The following is a 20,280-nucleotide window of genomic DNA, read 5'->3' as shown; positions in this document are numbered from 1 at the left end:
CTTAGGATAGTCCTGTTAGAAACCATCAGTGCCCCTGCTTATTTTAATTACCTTCTCTTCACCGAATTAGTGAGGGAGGGATTCCCATCCTAGTGTCATGGTGATGGCCAAACACGGCAGAAGACCAACAACGGCTTATTAGTCACCTACGTTTACAGCCTTTAGGAGGAGGACACTCCTGCCAGCAATGCTGCTTGAGTATTACACTCGGGACAAAGTGAACACCCAGGGGCTGTGGGAGGCAGGCTTCACGGTGTGAAGAGGGTGGGCATTTCTGGTGCCTACAGGAATATAGGATTGGTTCATTTGAGTAATTCCAGGGACCAGCAGGGAACTAAAGTCCATCACTCAAGGATGAGTAGGGTTGTTTGACCAGGAGTGCTTATCCATGGGAGCAGAGTGGGGAGAGGAACTTGGGGCTAGGTTGTTCAGGGGCTCCTGGTTACAGTTGTCAAGGCAGAACATAATACTGGCCCTAACGCCTGACACTGCAGTGGTTGTCTACTGAGTCATGATCAAGAGCATAGCACGTGGTCGTATTTTCCAGAAGTCTCGCCACCTTTCAGTGGGCTGTTAGGATTATGACAAGACATTAGAGGAAACTGTGGTGTGTGCACCTGACACAGGACAGGACTGTTAGAGAAGGTAATCAAAGGTGAGTCTTTCCCTCACTTTCTCACCACCCGAGCTCATCCCCTGGCTTAGTGCCCCTGCTAGGTTCCTTACCATAGTGTTAGCACCTGGCACAGCTGCAGGGAGGGTTGGGTTTGGATCTGCCATCAAGGATAGATGATGCTTTTCTGCCTCAGCTGCTTGCCAGCCATGTTGGCAGTAGCCACCTCTCTCTCTCTCTCTCTCTTAGTGGTCTCTCACCTTGAACTGCACAGAAATGCCCTCCCCACACTTTTCCCGTGCACCCTATCCAGGTCACCTCCACATCACTTCCATCTCACCCACCGCCAAGTCCTTACTCACACTGCCATCTCCAGGCCTCTCCCACTCAGGATGTCTTGCTCCTCCTTCATTTGCTGGGGTCACTTCTCAAACTGCAGTCACTTGGAGTCTCGCTGATGGCTGCACCCTGGATAGAATACTTATATATCTTATTTCTCTGGCCTCACACCTTTTATGGACTGCCTTTAACATTTAGCATACACTAACTTTTAGTTATTTTCTTTCCTTAGTCAGGTCCCCACCCCCAGCATGTGGGGCCTCTTGCTGATTATTTCATTTTTGTGTGTGTTGCTGGGCATGGAACCCACAGCCTCACAAATGCTGGGCAAGCACTTTGAGTTACATCCCTTAGTTTCTTTTTAGAAAGTAGTCCCTGCCTTCATCCTAATTGGCATGGTTATCCCAATTCCTTTTTTCTTTGTCTGTTTAGGAAAGTCTCATTCAACAGGAAAATAAAGAGAAGCCATATTAGAATTTATAGTTTGAATATTATCTACAAGTAATTCTAATAGATGATCTCCATTTAGATCCTAAAACAAGTGATACATAATAGGCCCTAAATAATATTTAATTGAAATAAAGGGCATAAAAAGAAATAAATGGCCAGGTGTGGTAGTACATGCCTGTAATCTTAGCTACTTGACAGAAGAATTGCTGAGAGAAATTACAAGTTCAAGGCCAGCTTCTGCAACTTAGTGACACCATGTCTCAAATTAAAAAACAAAATTTTTTTTAAAGGACTAGGGATGGGCTGGGAACAGCTCAGTTGTTAGAGTGCTTGTCTAGCATGCATGAGGCCCTGGGTTCAATCCCCAGTATCACCAAAAAAAAAAAAAAAAAAAAAAAAAAAAAAAAAAAACCCAAAAACCAAAAAGGGCTGAGGATATAGCTTAATAGTAAAGTACCCCAGTCCCCAATACTACAGGGAAAAAATGAAGTGGTAAAATACGCTACTTTATATATTTAAGTGTTACAAGATATATTTGTATGTATGTATAAATATGTACTTGAGTGAGTATGGATATATAAATATGAAGCACTTTCATGTAGCCATCTCAACCTCATTATTTCTAGTGACCTTTATTTGTTCTGATACTAAGTAGGTGTAGGTATACATTACAGGGAGACAAAGGAGAAATTATATTGGGTCAACCTAACCTTATCTAAAACCTTTTTAGTTTTCAATAAAAGGAATATCGTCTTTGCTACAGTGACAAGACCAGATTGGAATCCTATATTTTATTGAAGGCAGTTTCAAGTTCAATAGAATGCTTTTCTATTTGTGTTAACAAAAACTTTTTAGTCCACATTTCTTTTTTTCTTTTTTTGTACCAGAGATTGAACCCAGAGGCACTTAACCATTGAGCCACATCTCCAGCTCTTTTTTATATTTTATTTAGAGACAGGGTCTCACTGAGTTGTTTAGGGCCTCTCTAAGTTGCCAAGGCTGTCTTTGAACTCATGATCCTCCTGCCTCAGCCTCCCAAGCTGCTGGAATTGCAAGTATGTGCCACCATGCCCAGCTTTAGAACACATTTTTTGAAGAGCATCTTAAGGAGTCATTCCTTAAAGCTCTCCACAATCTAAGATAGCAAAATTGCTGGCAATTAAATGTGGTAATTATTTTAGCTAGTGTTGTTATAGGATACATATTATAACAGTTTATTCATTTCTGACTGAAACTGCTCAGGCCTGACCTGGGTCAGCTGAGGCAAGAGTGTCTGTTGGCCTGTGTTCAACTTTGGGCTCTGCCTGTGTCATAAAGAGAGAACCAGTAGCCTGGAGGACATGCAGGCCAGGCAGCTCTTCCAGGTGCTGTGGGAGATGACCATACTGTTACGGTGCCTGGTGGTTATTCTGTGACCCCTGCAAACTGTTGAACAGGCCCCTATGCTGATCTCTTCTTTCCTTTTTAAAGTCCTATATCACCTAGAAGAAAGTCACTCCTTCCTATTTAGAGACTTATGCTACTGATTCTCCCAGACGAACCCCTACAGAATAAGGGAAAGCCATAGTTGCATATTAGCAACTTAAGAGTTAAGAGGTGTTGTTTTGTTTTGTTTTGTTTTGTTTTGTTTTTTAAAGGCAACTATGAAAATATGCAAACCTCTAAACCCATGGGTTGGGCAGAGAAAAGGGAAGAACAGGACAAGAATGTTTTTCTTCTTAATTCTCATCACTGTGGAAAGGAAAAAAACTATCCCCAAAGAGTTCATAGACTTTAAAAGTAGTGTGTGTGTGTGCACACTTTGAACCACCTTTTATGACTTTTCAGAATTTCTTTGTGTGGTGGTGGGATGGTCTTTGAAAAAGTGATAGTGCTTGTGATAACATTTTTTAAAAATACACCAAAGGGTAGATAATGAAGTCTCCCTCTTAACTGAGGACATTAGTTCCAAAGGTAATTAGAGTTTCAATTTCTTTTGAAACTTCCCAGGGTATGCCTATGGATATAGTAGTATATTTGCACATGTGCATATATATTCTTATGTGACGCGTCCAGCGGAGTCAATTTGGCGCGGGGGACAAAGAGTAGCGAGGCTCTTGAATTCGGAACGGTTTATTGATGAATCAGGAAACCTGGGAACTTGAACCTCGAACCTGGAACCCCCAGCCTTGAACCTCGAACCTGGAACCTCCAGCCTCGAACCTCTAAAAAAAAAAAAAAAAAAAAAAAAAAAAAAAAAAAAAAAAACCCTCTGGTGCTCCAGGAGAGTCGGCTTATATCCCCTCCAGGAGGCGAAGGGTAGGGCTCACACCAATTATGCAAAGATTAGGCGAGAGCTAGCTGCCCAGTCATGGTAAAGGTCAAAACAGCAGGCACCAGCAGGAGCACCTGTGCACACGTCGTGTGCGTGGACTTAATTGGATACGGCCAATGACAAATCACCTGGGTGTGCTTATGTTAATCAACCTCCTCACCGCCCATGTGATCAAAGCCACCTCTGGCTGGCTGCCAAGCGCCATCCCGGAGCTGTCCACAGGGCATAGCCCCCAACACTTATGTATATTTAAAGAATACTTTTTTAGCTGGACATGGTGGCACATACCTGTAATCTGAGCCACTTTGGAGGCTGAGGCAGAAATATCACAAATTCAAGGCCAGTTTCTGCAACTTAGAAAGACTCTGTCTTACATTAAAAAATATAAAGGGGTGGGGATGGGTCTCAGTAGTAAAGTACCCCTGGGTTCAATCCCCAGTACCAAATAAGATAGATAGATAGATAGATAGATAGATAGCATTTTTGTTTGTTTGTTTTTTGTTTTTGTTTTTTGAGGTGCTTGGGATCAAACCCAGGGCCTCTCACATGTTAGACAAGCACTTTTCCAACTGATCTACATCCCCAGTCCCCAAAAGAACAACTTTTAAAAATATTTTTTTAGTTGTCGATGGACCTTTATTTATTTATTTATTTGCAGTGCTGAGGATTGAACCCTGCCGCACACATGCTAGACAAGCGCTCTACCACTGAGCCACAACCCCAGCTCCCAAAAGCATAATTTTTATTGTGTGTTTTTGTGTATGTATACACATATATAACACAAATGGGAACATTCTCTCTCTTTTTTTTTTTTAATGAACACAATACCTTTATATTATTTATTTATTTTTCTGTGGTTCTGAGGATGGAACCCAGTGCCTCACTCATGCTAGACAAGCACTCTGCCACTGAGCCACAACCCCAGAAATATGTTCTCCAATATTTCCTGGAGAACAGTCATGTCTGGTGCATAATCCTGCCTCGTTTTTAGATGTTTGCTTGTCAGTTCATTGTTTGGAAATACCCCAGTTTATTCATTCAACCAGTCCCCTGTTACTGGCCTCCGCTGCAAGCTCCTTTAAAATTGCTTTTTGCATAATTAAACCTAATGACTTGTAAATACAATTACATGAAAGGTATATTGCATATTGGTAGGTACTCTTCTACTTTAAGAAACACTAAAAGCCATTTGCTTTTTAAGCCCTTTTCAGAGTTGCCCTGTGAGGACTATTTAAAATGGTAATCTTGAGGTACAGAAGCTAATTTTGTTTTTTTTTAAACAGTAGGGTACAGTTTTAAGAATCCTGATCATAAATGCATTCCTAGGAAGGGGAATGGTGTGGGCATTTGTAAGGGTGGAGAAAGGCCCTGGAAAATGAGGCCTGCTTCTCAAAGTCCATCCTTGAAGCCTGGTTTCCTTTCTAAAAAAGTCACCCAGAGCTAGTTTTAAGCAGTCTCTGGTTCACATTTCAGGGAAGCTGGGTATTTTTGTGTGGCTTCTTTTTCTGAAGACTTAGAACCTTTGCTAGCTTTCAAGGCTTGGTGGTTAACACCTCTAAAATTTATGACCGAAAAATAAAATACTAATAAAAACATTTAATGCTATACTTCTGCTTTTTATTTATTCCTTCTTTCTTTTGGGTTAACAAACTCCTGTTGTCCTACTAGTATTCTAATGATTTTATTTACTCTAATTCTATATTAAACAAAGAGTTTAACTCAAAACATTTGTTACAGATTTTTTTTTTTTTTTTACCTGAGATCAAGGTAATGAAATCATTAATCTTTTTACACAAAATAAAGTTTGCCTTAACCTTTAGATAAAAATTTTAGGCAAGGTTAAAAATTTATGTACATACTTCTTTTTGGGGGGGCAGGATTTCCGCTCTTGTACTGTCATAAGAGCATCAGCACACACGACCTTATGTGATCCTGAAGGGTCAGTGTTTCTTTTGGTCTCAGCAGCTCTGGGGAAGACCTACCAGATGACCTGGTTGACACTTGTTGAACTTGATGTTATTCAGGTCAGATAAGCTTGCCCCAAACTCTACATTATCTCTTGGCCTCTATGTTCTTGTCACCCAAGCCCTGCACATATTTAAAATAATTATGCAAGATGATTTGTGTGGAGAACCTAAAGACAGGACTTGAATAGGTGACTCCTGCTCTATTAGAGGATGAAATGGTCTCGTATGCTTATTTCACAAGGCATAGCATGTTCCCCGAAAGAATTAGAGCGATGCCTTCCTCATTTTAGGGGTAATTCCCAAGAAAATTATCTGAGTGGGGATGGAGAAAATTCAAGAAGTTCTGTATAATTGCAAAGAGGACTCAAAAAGGAGAATAAGAAAGGTGTGTAAACTGAAGCTTTTTATTGACTCAGTTCATGGTTTCACCACAGCACTGGAATCTATAGTTTTATAAGGGAACTAAAGTAATAGAATATAAAGGTTTCTGGTAAAACTAAATAGAAATTTTTAGTTTTCTGGTAAAAATTGTGAGCCAAGTTTATACTGTTATCATAGCCTAATAACTAATCATTACCTATTTTATTTTAAAAAATATTTTGCTGCGTTTTCCATGTTATGTCCATCCTTCAGGTCCTTGATAGTTTTTTTCCACTGATTCTGTGATAAATTTGAAAGCAGCCAAAGGAAACACATAACCACAAAGTCACAATGGGACAGCATTCAAAATGAATTTTAACAACATCCTGAGGACTAGTAGATTTCTGTTCAGTGTGGGCCAGCAGCAGACAGCAAAGGAAGAGGAAGATCACAGAAATCCAGAGTTACATGTTGTAACTTGGAAGTGAAAGAAACTTCTGAAGGTGAGGGTATTGGAAGAAATTTCTTTTGAACTTCATGTTTGGAGGAATTATGTCCAGAGTTCTTTAGTTAAGGAATTCAGAGTAAAATCAGAGAGAAGAACAAGCTAACTTAAAATGTCCATAACAGAGGAGATAGTGCTTTGACATCTCTCTTCAGTCAACTTGGCTTCTCTTCCCTTCTGGCTGCTGTCCTTGTTCTTCTCCCTTACCCTTGCTGGGATTTTTAATTTAGTGGAGGTTCACAAGGATGTTTTTGTGGTGAACCCTGGCAAGCCTTACTCCTGACTCAACGCTGTGCAGGTTTCATGTTCCTAAAAACTCCTAGAGGAAACGGACTATTTTTCAAAAGACAGTTCTGTCTCAGAGAGAACTCTTGATGTGACATCTTACCTGAAAGAGAAACCTGGTGTACTTCCAGTGGAGGATGTTCTGTTTCAATATATAAAATCTAGAAAAAAAATCTAGCATATAATTTTTAAAAAGTGATGACATTGAATAGTCCTCGCTCCAACTGTACAGATCTTGACATGTGGAACTGAAGTACAGTGCCTATCAGGAGGAATGATTTCTGGCTTTACTTAATTTTCTAGAAACTGGGCTCCCTCCAGGAGCAAATAACTAGGCAGGAAGATGTGGAGGAAGTACTACGTCCTGTTCCTTTAACCCATGAAGCAGACAGTTTTGGGGTGTTATTTTCCTGGCATTGGAAAGGAAATAAAAAGAATAGAAGTGCCTTAACCTGCATGATTGTTTGTTATTTCCACAATCCCACAGTGCTGGGGACTCGAACCCGGGCTTCCAGCATGAGAGGCAGGCACCTGCATGATTGTTATCAGTAAGGAATCCGTGTTTCTAGAGCCAGGTGCAGTGGCACAACCCTGTAATCCCAGCAACTTGGGGGGCTGAGGCAGGAGGATTACAAGTTAAAGACCAGCCTCATGCAACTTAGCAAGATCCTAAGCAACTTAGTGAGTCCCTGTCTCAAAATAAAAATGGATAGGGATGTGGCTCAGAGGTAAAGCACCTCTGGGTTAAATTGCCAGTACATTCGAAAAAGAAAAACTAATCTATGTTTATTAGAAATCTAAAATTTTAATCTAGGTTTATTCAAAAACTGCTAACAATTATGTGAAGAAACAATCTAATTGTTTTAGAAATAAACATGTAAATGTGGATTCTAGATGCCATCTTTTCTGATTTCTTAGTAAACCCTTTACTTTTCCTTTAAAACTAGGCCCCTATTCCTATTTCTGTTTCAGTTGCAGTCACTCATTCTGCTAGTGACACATATAGCCACCCTGATTCAGGGTACCTGCACTCCTGAAAAATGGGGAGAAATTCTTGGGGGCCTGTTGTATTTCAGGCAGTCTGCTAGGGACTCAGGTAAGAAACACAATTTCCCAATCCTTTGGAATTTGCATTTTAATGAGGAAAACGATACATCACCTGTGGAATGAGATGGAATAGAATTCAGAAGAGACAGTGGGCCAATTTGGGATAAACAGAGGGAGTCAGGGAAGCTTTTCAACTGGGAAGGAATTTGGGAAACTAAAAGTCTGCCTCTATTTCATGGCATTATGTTTTTTTTTTCATTAATTAATATATTTTTCTTTGTTTATACCTTTATTTATTTTTATGTGGTGCCGAGGATCAGACCCAGTGCCTCATACATTCTAGGCAAGAGCTCTACCACTGAGCCACAACCGCAGCCCTTAATTAATATATTTTCTACATTATAGTTACATACATACTTTCTTTCTGTCTCTTTATTTCCCATTAAGTATTGATATTTTATTATATTCAGACAGAAGTACATTTCACGGTCTTTTGCAAGAAATATCGCAAAATAAGAGATTTGCGTAATAACAGTTCTTTATGATAAAAAGACTTAACAGACTTTTGTCTTAAAAATAATCAGAATTCCTAGTGCAGGCCATATAGCCCATCTCGTAGAGTGCCTGCCTCTCATGCTGGAGGCCCGGGTTCGAGTCCCCAACACTCTGCAGTTGTGGAAATTACAAACAAATGAAAAAAAAGAATTCAACTTTGTGATTTATACATAAAATACATGAAAAGCACCACAATTTGTGTTTAAGGCAAGGAAAACAAAAAACATGAGAATCACCCAGCTGTTACATGGGTGCACCCCTAGAACCGCTGTCTCCTTGATCTTAAATGTTAACTTTCGTCCTTTAATCCCTTTTGTGTCCCTAATGGATGTGACAGCTGGTTACTATCTTAATAATGGTTCTCAAAATGTGTGACCATGAAACACTTTTCAACTCTTTTAGACTAAATAAATCTCATTTCTTCACAGCACCATAACCCTGTGCTTAGTTCTCCAAAATTCTTATGCCACAGCATCCAAAACAGTCCACAGACGGCTGATGGGGAAAGCCTCTTAGAGCAGAACCTCTCCCACGTCGCCTAGGTTTTGTTACAGCTCAGATTCTGATTCAGTAGGTTGGCGTGGGGGCTGAGATTTTGCATTTCTAAGAAGCTTCCAGGTGATGCTAATGCTGCTCAGAAATCAGACATGTTAACAGGGTTTTAGAAGACGTAAAGAGATACAGAATATAGATGGAAATAAGTGGGGCTGGGTGTGGTCAGTGGCAGAGAACTTCCTAGTATGCACAGGCCCTGGGTTCAAGCCCCAGCACTGGAAGAACAAATCAGTGAAGGGATGTTTCCTCTGTTTGTATGGATGGACTTTACAGCCTACATTTTGGTAACTGTTGTTTATTTGTTTATTTATTTATTTTTATACTGGGGATTGAAATCAGGGGTACTCTACCACTGAGCCACATCCCAAGCCCTTTTTAATATTTTATTTAGCGACATGGTCTCACTGAGTTGCTTACTGCCTCACCAAGTTGCTGAGGCTAGCTTTGAACTCTCAATCCTCCTACTTCAGCCTCCCCAGCTACTGGGATCATAGGTGTGCACCACTGCATCCAGCCCTGGCCCTTTTTGTTTTTTATTAATTAATTGCTTAACATTTTTGCTTTTTGTTTAATTTTTAATTTTGAAACAGGGTCTCTCACTTAAGTTGCCCAGGCTGACTTTGAACTTGCTGAGGCTTGTCTTGAACTTACCATCCTCCTGCCTCAGCCTCCCAGGTGGCAGGGATTACAGGCATGTGCCACTGTGCCGGGTAACTCTCATTTATTCTTGCCAATCTAAATCAACAGCTAACAGCCAGGCTGGGTTGGCTCTTATCCCTGTGCCTAGAGCCAGTGAATCTTGCCAGTGATCTGACTGGACAGCTTCTGCTCTTTACCCCACCCCCAGGGCGTGAGTCTCCTCCGAGTCATGGGAGGGTATGATAAGGTGTGCACTCACCTAATTGAGAGATAAGATTCCCTGAGGCCCCCGCCACTGAGTAATAGGAAACCCCATGCTGGGCAGTGGGAGGAGTTCATTTTGGCATTCTGCCTGCATGCAACTGGGTTTGTGTAGTGCTTGGGCTGCAGCAGTGGTTTCTGACCAAGTCTATATCCTACAATGTGTAATCAGGAACTGACAGAAGCTTTATCTTTAGCTTTTAAGATTCCCGTTAGAAACTCTCATAACTTGAAACCTTGGCAGTTTAGTGACCTGCCCATGACCTGCTGTAAGAGCCCGCCAGAGTGGAATGCAAGTGTCTCTTTTTTCTGCTGGAGTGTTTCCCCCGGTGGTTTTCTTTGGATCTTTTATTGGCCCCACCTACAAGTCTTCTGTTCTGCAGATAGTCCTGTAGAGTGACAGCAGAAAAGCTCTTTCTGAAGGCAATTTTTTTTTTCTAAGTCTTGACAACCAACACTAAAAAGAACTATTTCCATCATCTTCCTGGGGAACTTTCCTGTGGAATTCCCCCTACAGTTTGGATTGCAACCGTGGCTGTTGATTCATGAGGTCTGTCTCAGTACAGACTGGCAAGGGGGGACTTGGTAAATGGCCTACAGTGGTTTGCAGACTTCAGCCTGAATCAGAAGCACTCGGAAGTTTTGTCAAAATGCAGTTTGCTGAGCCCTGTGCCTTTAGGGTTTCTGACTCGACAGGTCTAGAGTAGAACCTGAGAATTTGTTAGCATTTCCCTGATCTTTCCCACGTCTTGTGATGTGCACACTCACCAGTGAGAACCAGGAAGGTGGGCACATGTTCACAATAACACATGCGTTGTTGGTCATTTATAATCGGTATCTACTCCCAATCCTCATCGATTTGGTAATTGATCTTGTTGTTTTTAAACACCAAAGTCCGAGGAGGCAGGCGAGCTTCTGGTGAACCTGTGTACCCAGTGCTCTTTATGGCAAGCCAGTCCACCCTGTAAGCCTCGTTGGTTTATAATGAGAGTAAAAGCCTGATCTTCCAGGGGAAAGACGTATAGAAGCACAGGATGGCGGCAGCTGGGAAACTTCATCCACCTCCCTGTCACCAAAAGGATATTAAATTGTTGTTGAATTAAATGTTAAACCCAACATGAATATGAATGCATTTGACAGCCAAGTCAGGGAAAGAGAATGGAAAGTCAGCCTGATCTGGCCATTTCCATCCCTCTGAGTCCCTTAGATGTATGCTTTGCTCACATCACAAGGATTAGTTGGTTGCTTCGGGTTTTGTTTTGCCAGCTCTTGTTATTAAAGGTGACTGAATCATACTTTCTATTGAAGCAGTTCTGGAGCATCCCAGGAGGGACAGGATGATTTCGACCTCGGTCTTGGTGACCTGCCCTCCGATGAGGAGGAAGTCATTGACAGTTCTGATGAAGATGATGTCAGCTCTGAGTCGAGTAAAGGAGAGCCTGACCCGCTGGAGGATAAACAGGTGTGTGGGGTGATTCCGTGTTTCTACTCTTGTGCTCGCTGGCCTGTCACCATGCTTGGGAATAATGTTGATCAGCATGATGGGCACAAAAACCTAGTGAGCCGTCTTAAACATTTCACAACATTCGTCAAATTTAAACTTAATTCCTGCTCCAACATGGCACCTAAAATGCTATCATGTTTCCACATAAAGATTTAGTGATTCTGAGAAATTGCTTTACTAATGTCTTTTAGCTTTCTTTTTTGATAGCAAAAAAAAAAAAAAAACCTGTTTGGATTGTTCTTGGTACTGTTGCCAGTACTTAGATTTCTTGAAGGAAAGGAATTACATGCATTTCAGACTCAAATCACATCTTTTTAGGGATAGAATAAAGATTTCTGTTACTAGTACAATCATCATTTTCTTTGAAATGATCCAGTGTGTGTGTGTTGTTTTGGGGGAACACAGCATATACGAAGATTGTATGTTGGTCATTGTTTAAAATGTGTGATGGGGAAGTTCATTATACTGTCTCCAGTTCGTCACAAATATTTATTTCACATTTCTTTGAATAAAGACATTTTTGAAAGGGAGAAAATTAGTACAGTAGCAATAGCCCCATGATGTACTGCAAGGTTACAAGAAGATGGAATCTGAAAGGATCCTTCCAGCAAATTGAGCCATGCAGAAAGTCCATGTCACCTAACTCCTGTGCCATAATTCATCAATCTGCTGTGTTTTCTGTTGAATTTTTTTTATTCTATTTAAATTCACTTTCACCTTTAATGAGTGGCACAAGTGCAATTATCTGAATTTGAGTCCCAGACTTTACCAGCTATGATCTGGGTAACCTCAAGACTAATTTTTTAACCTCTTTGGCTTAAAGATGCTACTTTGTAGATGAAAAACAGGATAGTACTTACAAAATTATAAGGATTAAGCAAGTTGATATGTGAAAATCTATAGAACACTATCCAGTACACATTAATAGAACACTGTACAGTACATAGTAAGAGCTCTTCGGTCAATTGTTTATTGCTAATAAGACTTCATTTCTGTGCTCTAAAGTATTGCTCATGGCAGTAAACATTAGACATTATTTAGGCAAATGAATTTGTAAAACTCCTAAGACAAATGAAGGACGCTTTTAAAGAGTCACAGCATCCCACAGCAGTCGGTGGGTTTTGCTTTGACTGTCAGGTAGTCAGTCATTCCTGTGCCTTGACAGTTTTGGTCATGAACTAATTTGAAAACTCATTTTCCATGTTGGTGCCTCTTGGACATGGTGCTACAGACCTGTGTAGAGACCCACACGTCCCCGGTGCCATCAGTATTTACTAGAGATAAGCAGTGCTCCCAGTCCTTGTTTATAGTGCTCGCATCCAGGAAGAATTCCAGTGTTCCAGCCTATGCATGGAGCAACACAGAGTGACAGTGACGTGCCAGGAACTGAGGAGGCTGCTTTGGATGAAAGCATCTAGAAAGTGATATTTGTTTGAGGTTTAAATGACTGGAAAGAGCCAGAGCCTGTGACGACTTTGAGGAAGAGCATTCAGATGATCTGCTGTGATGGCCATAATTAAATCAACCTTTACTCTCCTTAATAAGCAACCTCACGTTCTTTCTTCTCCTAACATATACTGTTATTTCATTCTCTTTATTTCTCTTGCTTGAACCTTTTGCAGCTTCTCCACATACTTGAAGTAGTGACCAGAATTGTTTTCCACGTCTGCCAGGGATGGTGCTGATAGGTGGTGTGAAGGAGGCGTGGTCTCTCACCTTGTTGGGTCTGCCCCTTCACTGCCGCCTGTCCTAACACTGCTGGTTGACTCATTCGTTCTGTGGTCATGGAGACTCCCAGAGTTCTTCCTTTGTATTTGTGCCTGCCTTTCATTTCCCTTCCTGTATTTATTTTATTGTTTTATGTCCTTAGTTGTGCCATAGTGCAATACCCCTGTTAAATCTTTATCTTCTTTTGAAAGTGGGTCTATCTCTTAGTTAATCATGAATATGTAACATTTTTTACCTGATGTCAGTAGTATTAATAGTTCCCTTCTTTAGAGGTTTATATAAAAATATGATCATTAGTTTATATTAAAATAAATGAGGGGCCGAGGAGATAGCTCAGCTGGTAGAGTGCTTGCCTTGCAAGCACAAGGCCCTGAGTTCGATCCCCAGCACCCAAAAAAATAAATAAATAAATAAAATAAATAAATGAACAAGATCTTAAATATCTCAAACCAAGCTTTATATGACCTTACCAATAAATATATATTGTTTGCCTTCTCTTTAATACAAACATAAAATTTGTTTACTTGTAAGGTACTATTGTGTTTTAAGGGAGATTTTGAAAGTTACTGTCCTAAGACCTATGTTTCTGTCTCAGCTCTGCCACTTCTAGCTGTATGACTTTGGTCAAATAGTTCTTAAAAATCAGTTTGTTTGCTGGGCACAGTGGTGCACATCTGTAATCTCAGCGGCTCAGGAGGCTGAGGCAGAAGGATTGCAAGTTCAAAGCCAGCCTCAGCAAAAACGAGGTGTTAAGCAATTCAGTGAGACCCTGTCTCTAAATAAAATACAAAATATTACTGGGGGGCTGGAGTTGTGGCTTAGTGGCAGAGCACTCACCTAGCACATGTGAGGTACTGGGTCGATCCTCAGCACCACATAAAAATAAATAAATACATAGGTAAATATTATTTTTAAAAAATATGGCTAGGGATGTGGCTCAGTAGTCGTGTGCCCCTGCGTTCCATCCCCCGTACCAAGAAAAAAAAAAATCAGTTTTTTTATACTAGTCTCTCTTCATAGTGAATTTCAGGTGACTGAACAAAAAGGTTGAAAAAAAACCAGAATGTGAGCCAGGTGCAGTGGTGCACGCTGATAATCCCAGCTGCTTAGGAGACTGAACCAGGAGGATCTCAACTTCAAAGCCAGCCTCAGAAACTTAGCGAGGTCCTGAGCAACTTGGTGAGACCCTGTCTCAAAATATAAAATAAAGGGGGCTGAGGATGTGACTCTGTGGTTAAGCACCCCTGGGTTCAGTCCCTGGTACCCCCCCCCCCAAAAAAAGAAAAAAAACAGGATATCAACAAATAGAAATGGAATTACCACTTTCTACCTGCAAAGGGACGAAGTTGGACCCCTTCCTTTCACTATATACAAAATTAACTCAAAATAGATCATAGACCTAAATGTCAGAATGTATAAAACCACTAGAAGAAGAAAAAGAAAAGAAAAATAAGTAAAAAAAAAAAAAAAAAAAAGAAACCCCAGCTAAACCTTTAGAAGAAAATGCAGAAATAAGTAATTCTTGGTTTGGGTTAGACACAGGTTTTTTTAGATGCAAAAACACAAGTGATGAGAAGAAAATAGATAACCTGGACTTCATCAAAATTAAAAACCTTTATACTGGGCTGGGGATATAGCTCAGTTGGTAGAGTGTTTGCCTCGCAAAAGTACAAGGCCCTGGGTTCAATCCCCAGTACCGCAAAAAAAAAAAAAAAAAAAACTTTATACTGCAAACAATGCCATCAAGAAAGTAAAAAGAAAACACACAGAATAAAAAAAATATATTAGCAGACCATCCCTCCGTTCAAGGACTTCAAAGCGACTACATAAAGCACTATTACCACTCAACAATAAAAAAGAACCTAGGCCTAAGGATCTGAACAGACAAAAGAAAATATACAAATGACCAAGAAGCACATGAAAAAATGTTCAGCATCATTAGTCATTAAATAAATGCAAAGCAAAACCTTTAAGTGTCCACCCACCGGGGTGGCTGTAATCAAAAGGATGGACAGTAACAATGCTGATGAAGATGTAGAACCCTCATGTGCTGCTGATGAGAAAGGACAAGGGTGCCACTTCTTCAGAAAAAAGTCTGGCAGTTCCTCCAAAGCTTAAATGTGGAGTTATCTTATGATCCAGTAATTCCGCTCTTAGTATAGACCTAGTATAGGAATGGGTCAGATCAGCATTATTCATAACAGCCAAGAGGTGGAGAGAATGCAAACTAAAAAGTAGATGAACTAAATGTGATGTATCCCTGAGATGGAATATTATTCTACCCTCAAAAGGAATGGGGAGTGTTATAGTTTGGGTCTGAAAAGACCCCCCAAAGACTTGATCCCAGCTGGTAGTGCTATTGGGCAGTGGTGGAAACTTGGGAGGTAGGGCCTAACTAGAGGATGAAGGTCACTGAGGGTGTGTCCTTGAAGGGTATAGCTTGTCCTCTGCCCCTTCCCCCAACCTCTGCTTCCTGGCCCATGAGATGAGCAACTCTGTTCCATTATGAGCTTCCTGCCATGATGTTCTGCCTCCCACAGGCCCAAAGCAGTGGGCTGAACTTAGACACCTCTGAAACCATAGCCAAAATAAATCTTTCCTTCTTTTAAGTTGTTTATCTCAAGAAAGCTAACACATGGAACGAATGGTAATGGGCATAGTTTCTGTTTTGCATGAGAAAGTATTCTAATAAGTAAATTAGGTTGTGGTGATGTTTACACAACCCTGAATGCATTAAGAACTATTGAACTGTTTACTTTAAAAGAATGAAAATACATTTTGTAGTAGGTAAATCATATCTCAATAAAGCTCTTAAAGAATAAAGGAATTCCTGCTAAAGGAAAAATAATAATGCTAAGAGGAAGATTAACACACAATCTTGCATATCATATAATCCTATACATCAGCCAAGGATGGCCACAGATTTGACTTTCCAGAGACTCAAGGAGAAAAAGTGCTATCAATGTCCGAGAGAAAAACCAGTTCTTTGGAATTGGAGCGTAGGAAGAGGAGTTTCTTTGTGCCTTCTTTGATCCTCTGTTTCTCTTTTTGTAAAATGGGATAACGTTCTCTGAGTTGCTCTGAGGTTCAGACAGCTTCAGGATAATAGATGCAAAAGCACTTGGAAAGTCAAGAAAGTTTGTGCATGTTAAACATGTAATTTATTTCTATGATTGCATTTGGAATAGGCTGTCCTAGGTTCTTAGGGCCCTGTGACAAAAGTACCTCAAACCAGGTGACTTAAAACAACAAAAATTTGTGGTATCAGTTCTGGGGGCTAGAAGTTAGAATCAAGATGTGACTGAGTCATGCTCCCTCTGAAACCTGCAGGGGAGGATCCCTCCTTGCCTCCTCTGGCTTCTAGTGGTTTGCCTGCAATTCTTGAAATTCCTTTCCTTGCAGCTGCAGACTTCCTTCTCTGCCTAGGCCACCACGTGGTATTGCCCACCACTCCGGTGTGTCTGTCCATACTGAGCCTTTTTTTTTTTTAAAGGACAGCAGTCATATTGGAGGTCAGTATGACCTCAGTTTGCCTTCTCTGTAATGACCCTATTTCCTGGAGGATCTCTTGAGGAGGGCAGAATTCAAACTACACCAGGTGGCATATACCGTGGACATATAACCACTGTGGTCATTGTTGCTCATCACTGATGTGTGTCTAGATGTCAGAAACATTTTCTCATGAAAGTGTCCAAATCGGTACGAGGAACAAAGAAAGGGTAGGGACTACCATGCCCTTGTTTTCCTTTTACAAAGAAAAAGCAAATAGAAATTCAAAAAGTTACTCTCCTAATGGTAAAAGTGGCACTGCACAGGAAGTGGAAATTGGCATTGTACCACTCCTGTGTGCTGTTGCTTGTCCCTGTGCTGTGGGTACATGTTATTACACTCTATTCTAAATATCCTAGGACATAAATCTGACTTATGTCCTATTTTTGTTTCTTGTAAAGAAAAAGTTTTAGACAGGTTAAGTAACTTGCCTTAGAATGCCCTGCATTGGGGTTTTTAGCCAAAATCTATCTCTGTCAACAAATTGGTACATCATTCTCAGATGCTGAATGGGACATGTTTGGGGTGGTAAGTTAGTCAGCTTCTCATCACTGTTACAAAATGCCTGAGGAAAACAATTTAAAGAAGGAAATATTTATTTTGGCTTAGAGGTTCAGAGGTGTTAGTCCAGGGTTGGCTGCCTCCACTGCTTTGGGCCTGAGGTGGGGCAGAGAGCATCACTGTGGAAGGGCATGGTGGAGGAAAGCTGCTCCTCTCATGGCAGCTGGGAACCAGAGAGGGAGCATGGAAGTGTCCAGGGACAGATTCCCTTCCAGGGCATGCCCCCAGTGACCCACTTCCTCCAAGAAGACCCCACTTCCTACAGTTTTCACCACCTCCTAATAACACCATCGAATTAGGAATCCCTCAGTGGAGCAATGCCTCGATGATGTCAGAGCCCTCACTATCCAATCACTTCCCCAAATCCCCACCTTCGAACATTCCTGCATTGGGATCAAGCCTTTAACCCATGAGCCCTTTGGGGGGCTCTTCATATCCAAATTGTAATAGGTGCAGTAAAAAGCCATGCTGTTCTCCATTAACCCCTTTTCCAAATTTTCTTCGTTTTGTATTTTTTGTTGTTTCCTTTCAGCACTTAATAAATGTTTGTTTAAAACTGGAGGTGACCAGGCATGGTGACGCACACTTGTAACCCAAACAACTCGGGAAGCTGAGGCGGGAGGATCGCTGGTTCGAGGTCAGCCTCATTAGCTTAGCAAGGCTCTAAGCAACTTAGTGAGGACTTCTCTCAAAATAAAACATAAAAAGGGCTGCAAAGTGACTGGGTGGGAGAGCACGCTGGGTTCAGTCCCGGTACTAAAGGGGAAAAAAAACAGGGATCATTCTGCTTCTTTGTGGTTAGTCACCCTTATCACTCGGCTTGTTTTCTTGTCCTTTTCCAAGTCTTTGTGAAATAGCTTGTGATATATTCCCTCAGGGGGAGAGCACTGGCCTTTCGGTATTAATCATGGTGTCACCTCATCTTTGGGGTAACTTAAGGAACAAGAGATACTCTCAGGTAGGTCTGCAGGTTGACATTTTTTCTTTTTATTTAAACTCTTGAGTTGGGTAGAAGAGGCCTTTTAATAATTCTGTTAAAAAGTAATGGATGGGGTGGGCAGAAACTTTAAATTGCTATGGAGTTGAGTATTTACAGTAGTTATTCAGAGGAGTAAGATGCCTATATTCTTTTGGCCTTTCTAGGGCAATCAACAGAATTGAGATTTTGGGATAAGATACTGATTATCATGTGCTGTTTTTATTTTAAAGATATTAAGAGAAAAAAGTTAATAAAATTGTGTTAGTATCCAAAAAAAAAAAAAAAAAAAGTAGTGAATATGGGTTGGCGTTGTGGCTCAGTGGCAGAGTGCTTGCCTAGAATGTGCAAGGCACTGGGTTTGATCCTCAGCACCACATATAAATAAATAAAATAAAGACCCATCAGCAACAACAACAAAAAATGGATAAATTTTATGGAGCATTGTAGTGAACAAATATGAAAAGAGGAGAATAGCTGGGTACCGTGGCTCACACCTGTAATGCCAGCGGCTGGGGAGACTGAGGCAGAAGGATTGTGAGTTCAAAGCCAGCCTCAGCGAAAAACCCGGTGTTAAGCAACTCAGTGAGACCCTGGCTCTAGATAAAATGCAAAAGGACTGGGAATGTGGCTCAGTGGTTGAGTGCACCTGAGTTCAATCCCAGTACTCAAAAAAAAAAAAAAAAGAAGAGGAGAACATCATTAAGAATTTACCAAGTTTGGCCATTACTGAGATCAGAGCATACAACAGGATTTCAGATCAAAGGTTCTGCTTTGGAATTTGTTTGATTTACTTTATGATCTTGACAGTGTTTTCATTTGTTTGTGGCTCATGTTTCAACTTCCACAGCAGCATATTTTGGGAAGGTGCTGTTATTTAACAGGCAATCTGCTTTGAAATGTGATACAATTTAAGTGAGAATTTTCATTAACTGAAAATTCGAGATGCCAAATATGGCCTTTCTTGAGATTTACAGTGAGGTGTGTTTTTCATCATTGTTTGAGTTGGTCAGCAAAAGTTGCTTGTTCATACAAGTTGGAGGTACTCTAGAAACTTTACTTTTTTTTGTTTTTTAATTATCTCTGACTTTTTGTCTACTTTGAAAAGGATTGTAATCCATTGGTTCATTTTCTAATAATTATCCTTCTTTATTTAGCTTGGTACTTTTCCTACTTAAGAGGCAAAATAGATAATTGAATAAATAGACTTTCATTATTCCGAAATTGGAAAAGGCCTTATCATCTAGACCAGCCCACAACTCCTTTATGTGACAGAAGTTTTTAGTTTACTTAAGTTTGTATTTTCATGTTATGCAGCACATTTTAAAAACAATGTTCTGGTCTTTGATTCTGAGAACATGGCAGCCACCCTTGTACACATTTACTTATACCTGAATAGTAGCTGCACAGCAGCTTAGGTTCTAAGCTGTCTGCAGGATACCGCAGTGAATAAGGTCATGGACTAGAGGGAATTGGGACATTTCAGGAAATGAACACCATCCACCCAGTAGAGTCCTGTACATGCTGCATGAACAAGACAGTAACCTTTTCCTTTGGGGGTGGCAGGAAGAGAGCATCAGGCAGCCCTCACAAAGAGAAAACCTTTGGGTGTTATCTTAAAGGAGGAGTTGGAACATGTCAGGCTTGGGGAGAAGGCACACCTTGATGTGGCAGGAAGTCAAAGCCAAAAGAAAGGTGCTTGTGAAGAAGACAGGTAAGGACAGAGCACACTTGGAGTCACAAGGTGGTTGATTCCAGTTTGGGTGGAGTTGAGTGGGAGGGAGCAGGAAGGTAGGTGGATGCATTGTGAAGTGCCTCATTTACATGGCAAAGGAAGGTTTGGTCTTGGTTACCCTTGGGAGACGCTGTGAGTTCAATAACCAGCATTATTGTATTTGCATTTTAGGATATTCTTTTTGTACCAATGTAGAGCATCCATGGCAGTGCAGTTAATCTTCAACCTAGTAAACCAGACAGGTTACCGCAATAGATAAAGCAAGACAAGGGTGAAGGACAGTTTGGATCTAAAGTGTCCCCCAAAGGCATATGTGTTAAAGACTTGATTGCCTGGC

The 20,280-nt window shown here is 40.8% G+C and overlaps 1 protein-coding gene across 2 annotated transcripts in view; it reads left to right on the top strand.

Moving 5' to 3' along the window:
- The window catches only part of Fgd6 (FYVE, RhoGEF and PH domain containing 6), a 114,823-nt gene that overhangs the window by 29,981 nt on the left and 64,562 nt on the right, over positions 1-20,280 (top strand). Inside the window, exon 3 of one of the 2 annotated variants that reach the window (XM_047551124.1) lies at positions 11,202-11,352. In XM_047551124.1, coding sequence (XP_047407080.1) covers positions 11,202-11,352 — 151 coding nt within the window. Of the gene's footprint in view, positions 1-11,198; positions 11,353-20,280 lie in introns of both variants that reach the window. The other variant, XM_047551123.1, reaches the window with a different exon arrangement.

The sequence above is a fragment of the Sciurus carolinensis genome, chromosome 4 (assembly GCF_902686445.1).
Source record: "Sciurus carolinensis chromosome 4, mSciCar1.2, whole genome shotgun sequence".
Classification (NCBI taxonomy): domain Eukaryota; kingdom Metazoa; phylum Chordata; class Mammalia; order Rodentia; family Sciuridae; genus Sciurus; species Sciurus carolinensis.
Note: the sequence above shows the minus strand (reverse complement) of the source record. Positions and strands in the feature narration are given on the sequence as shown.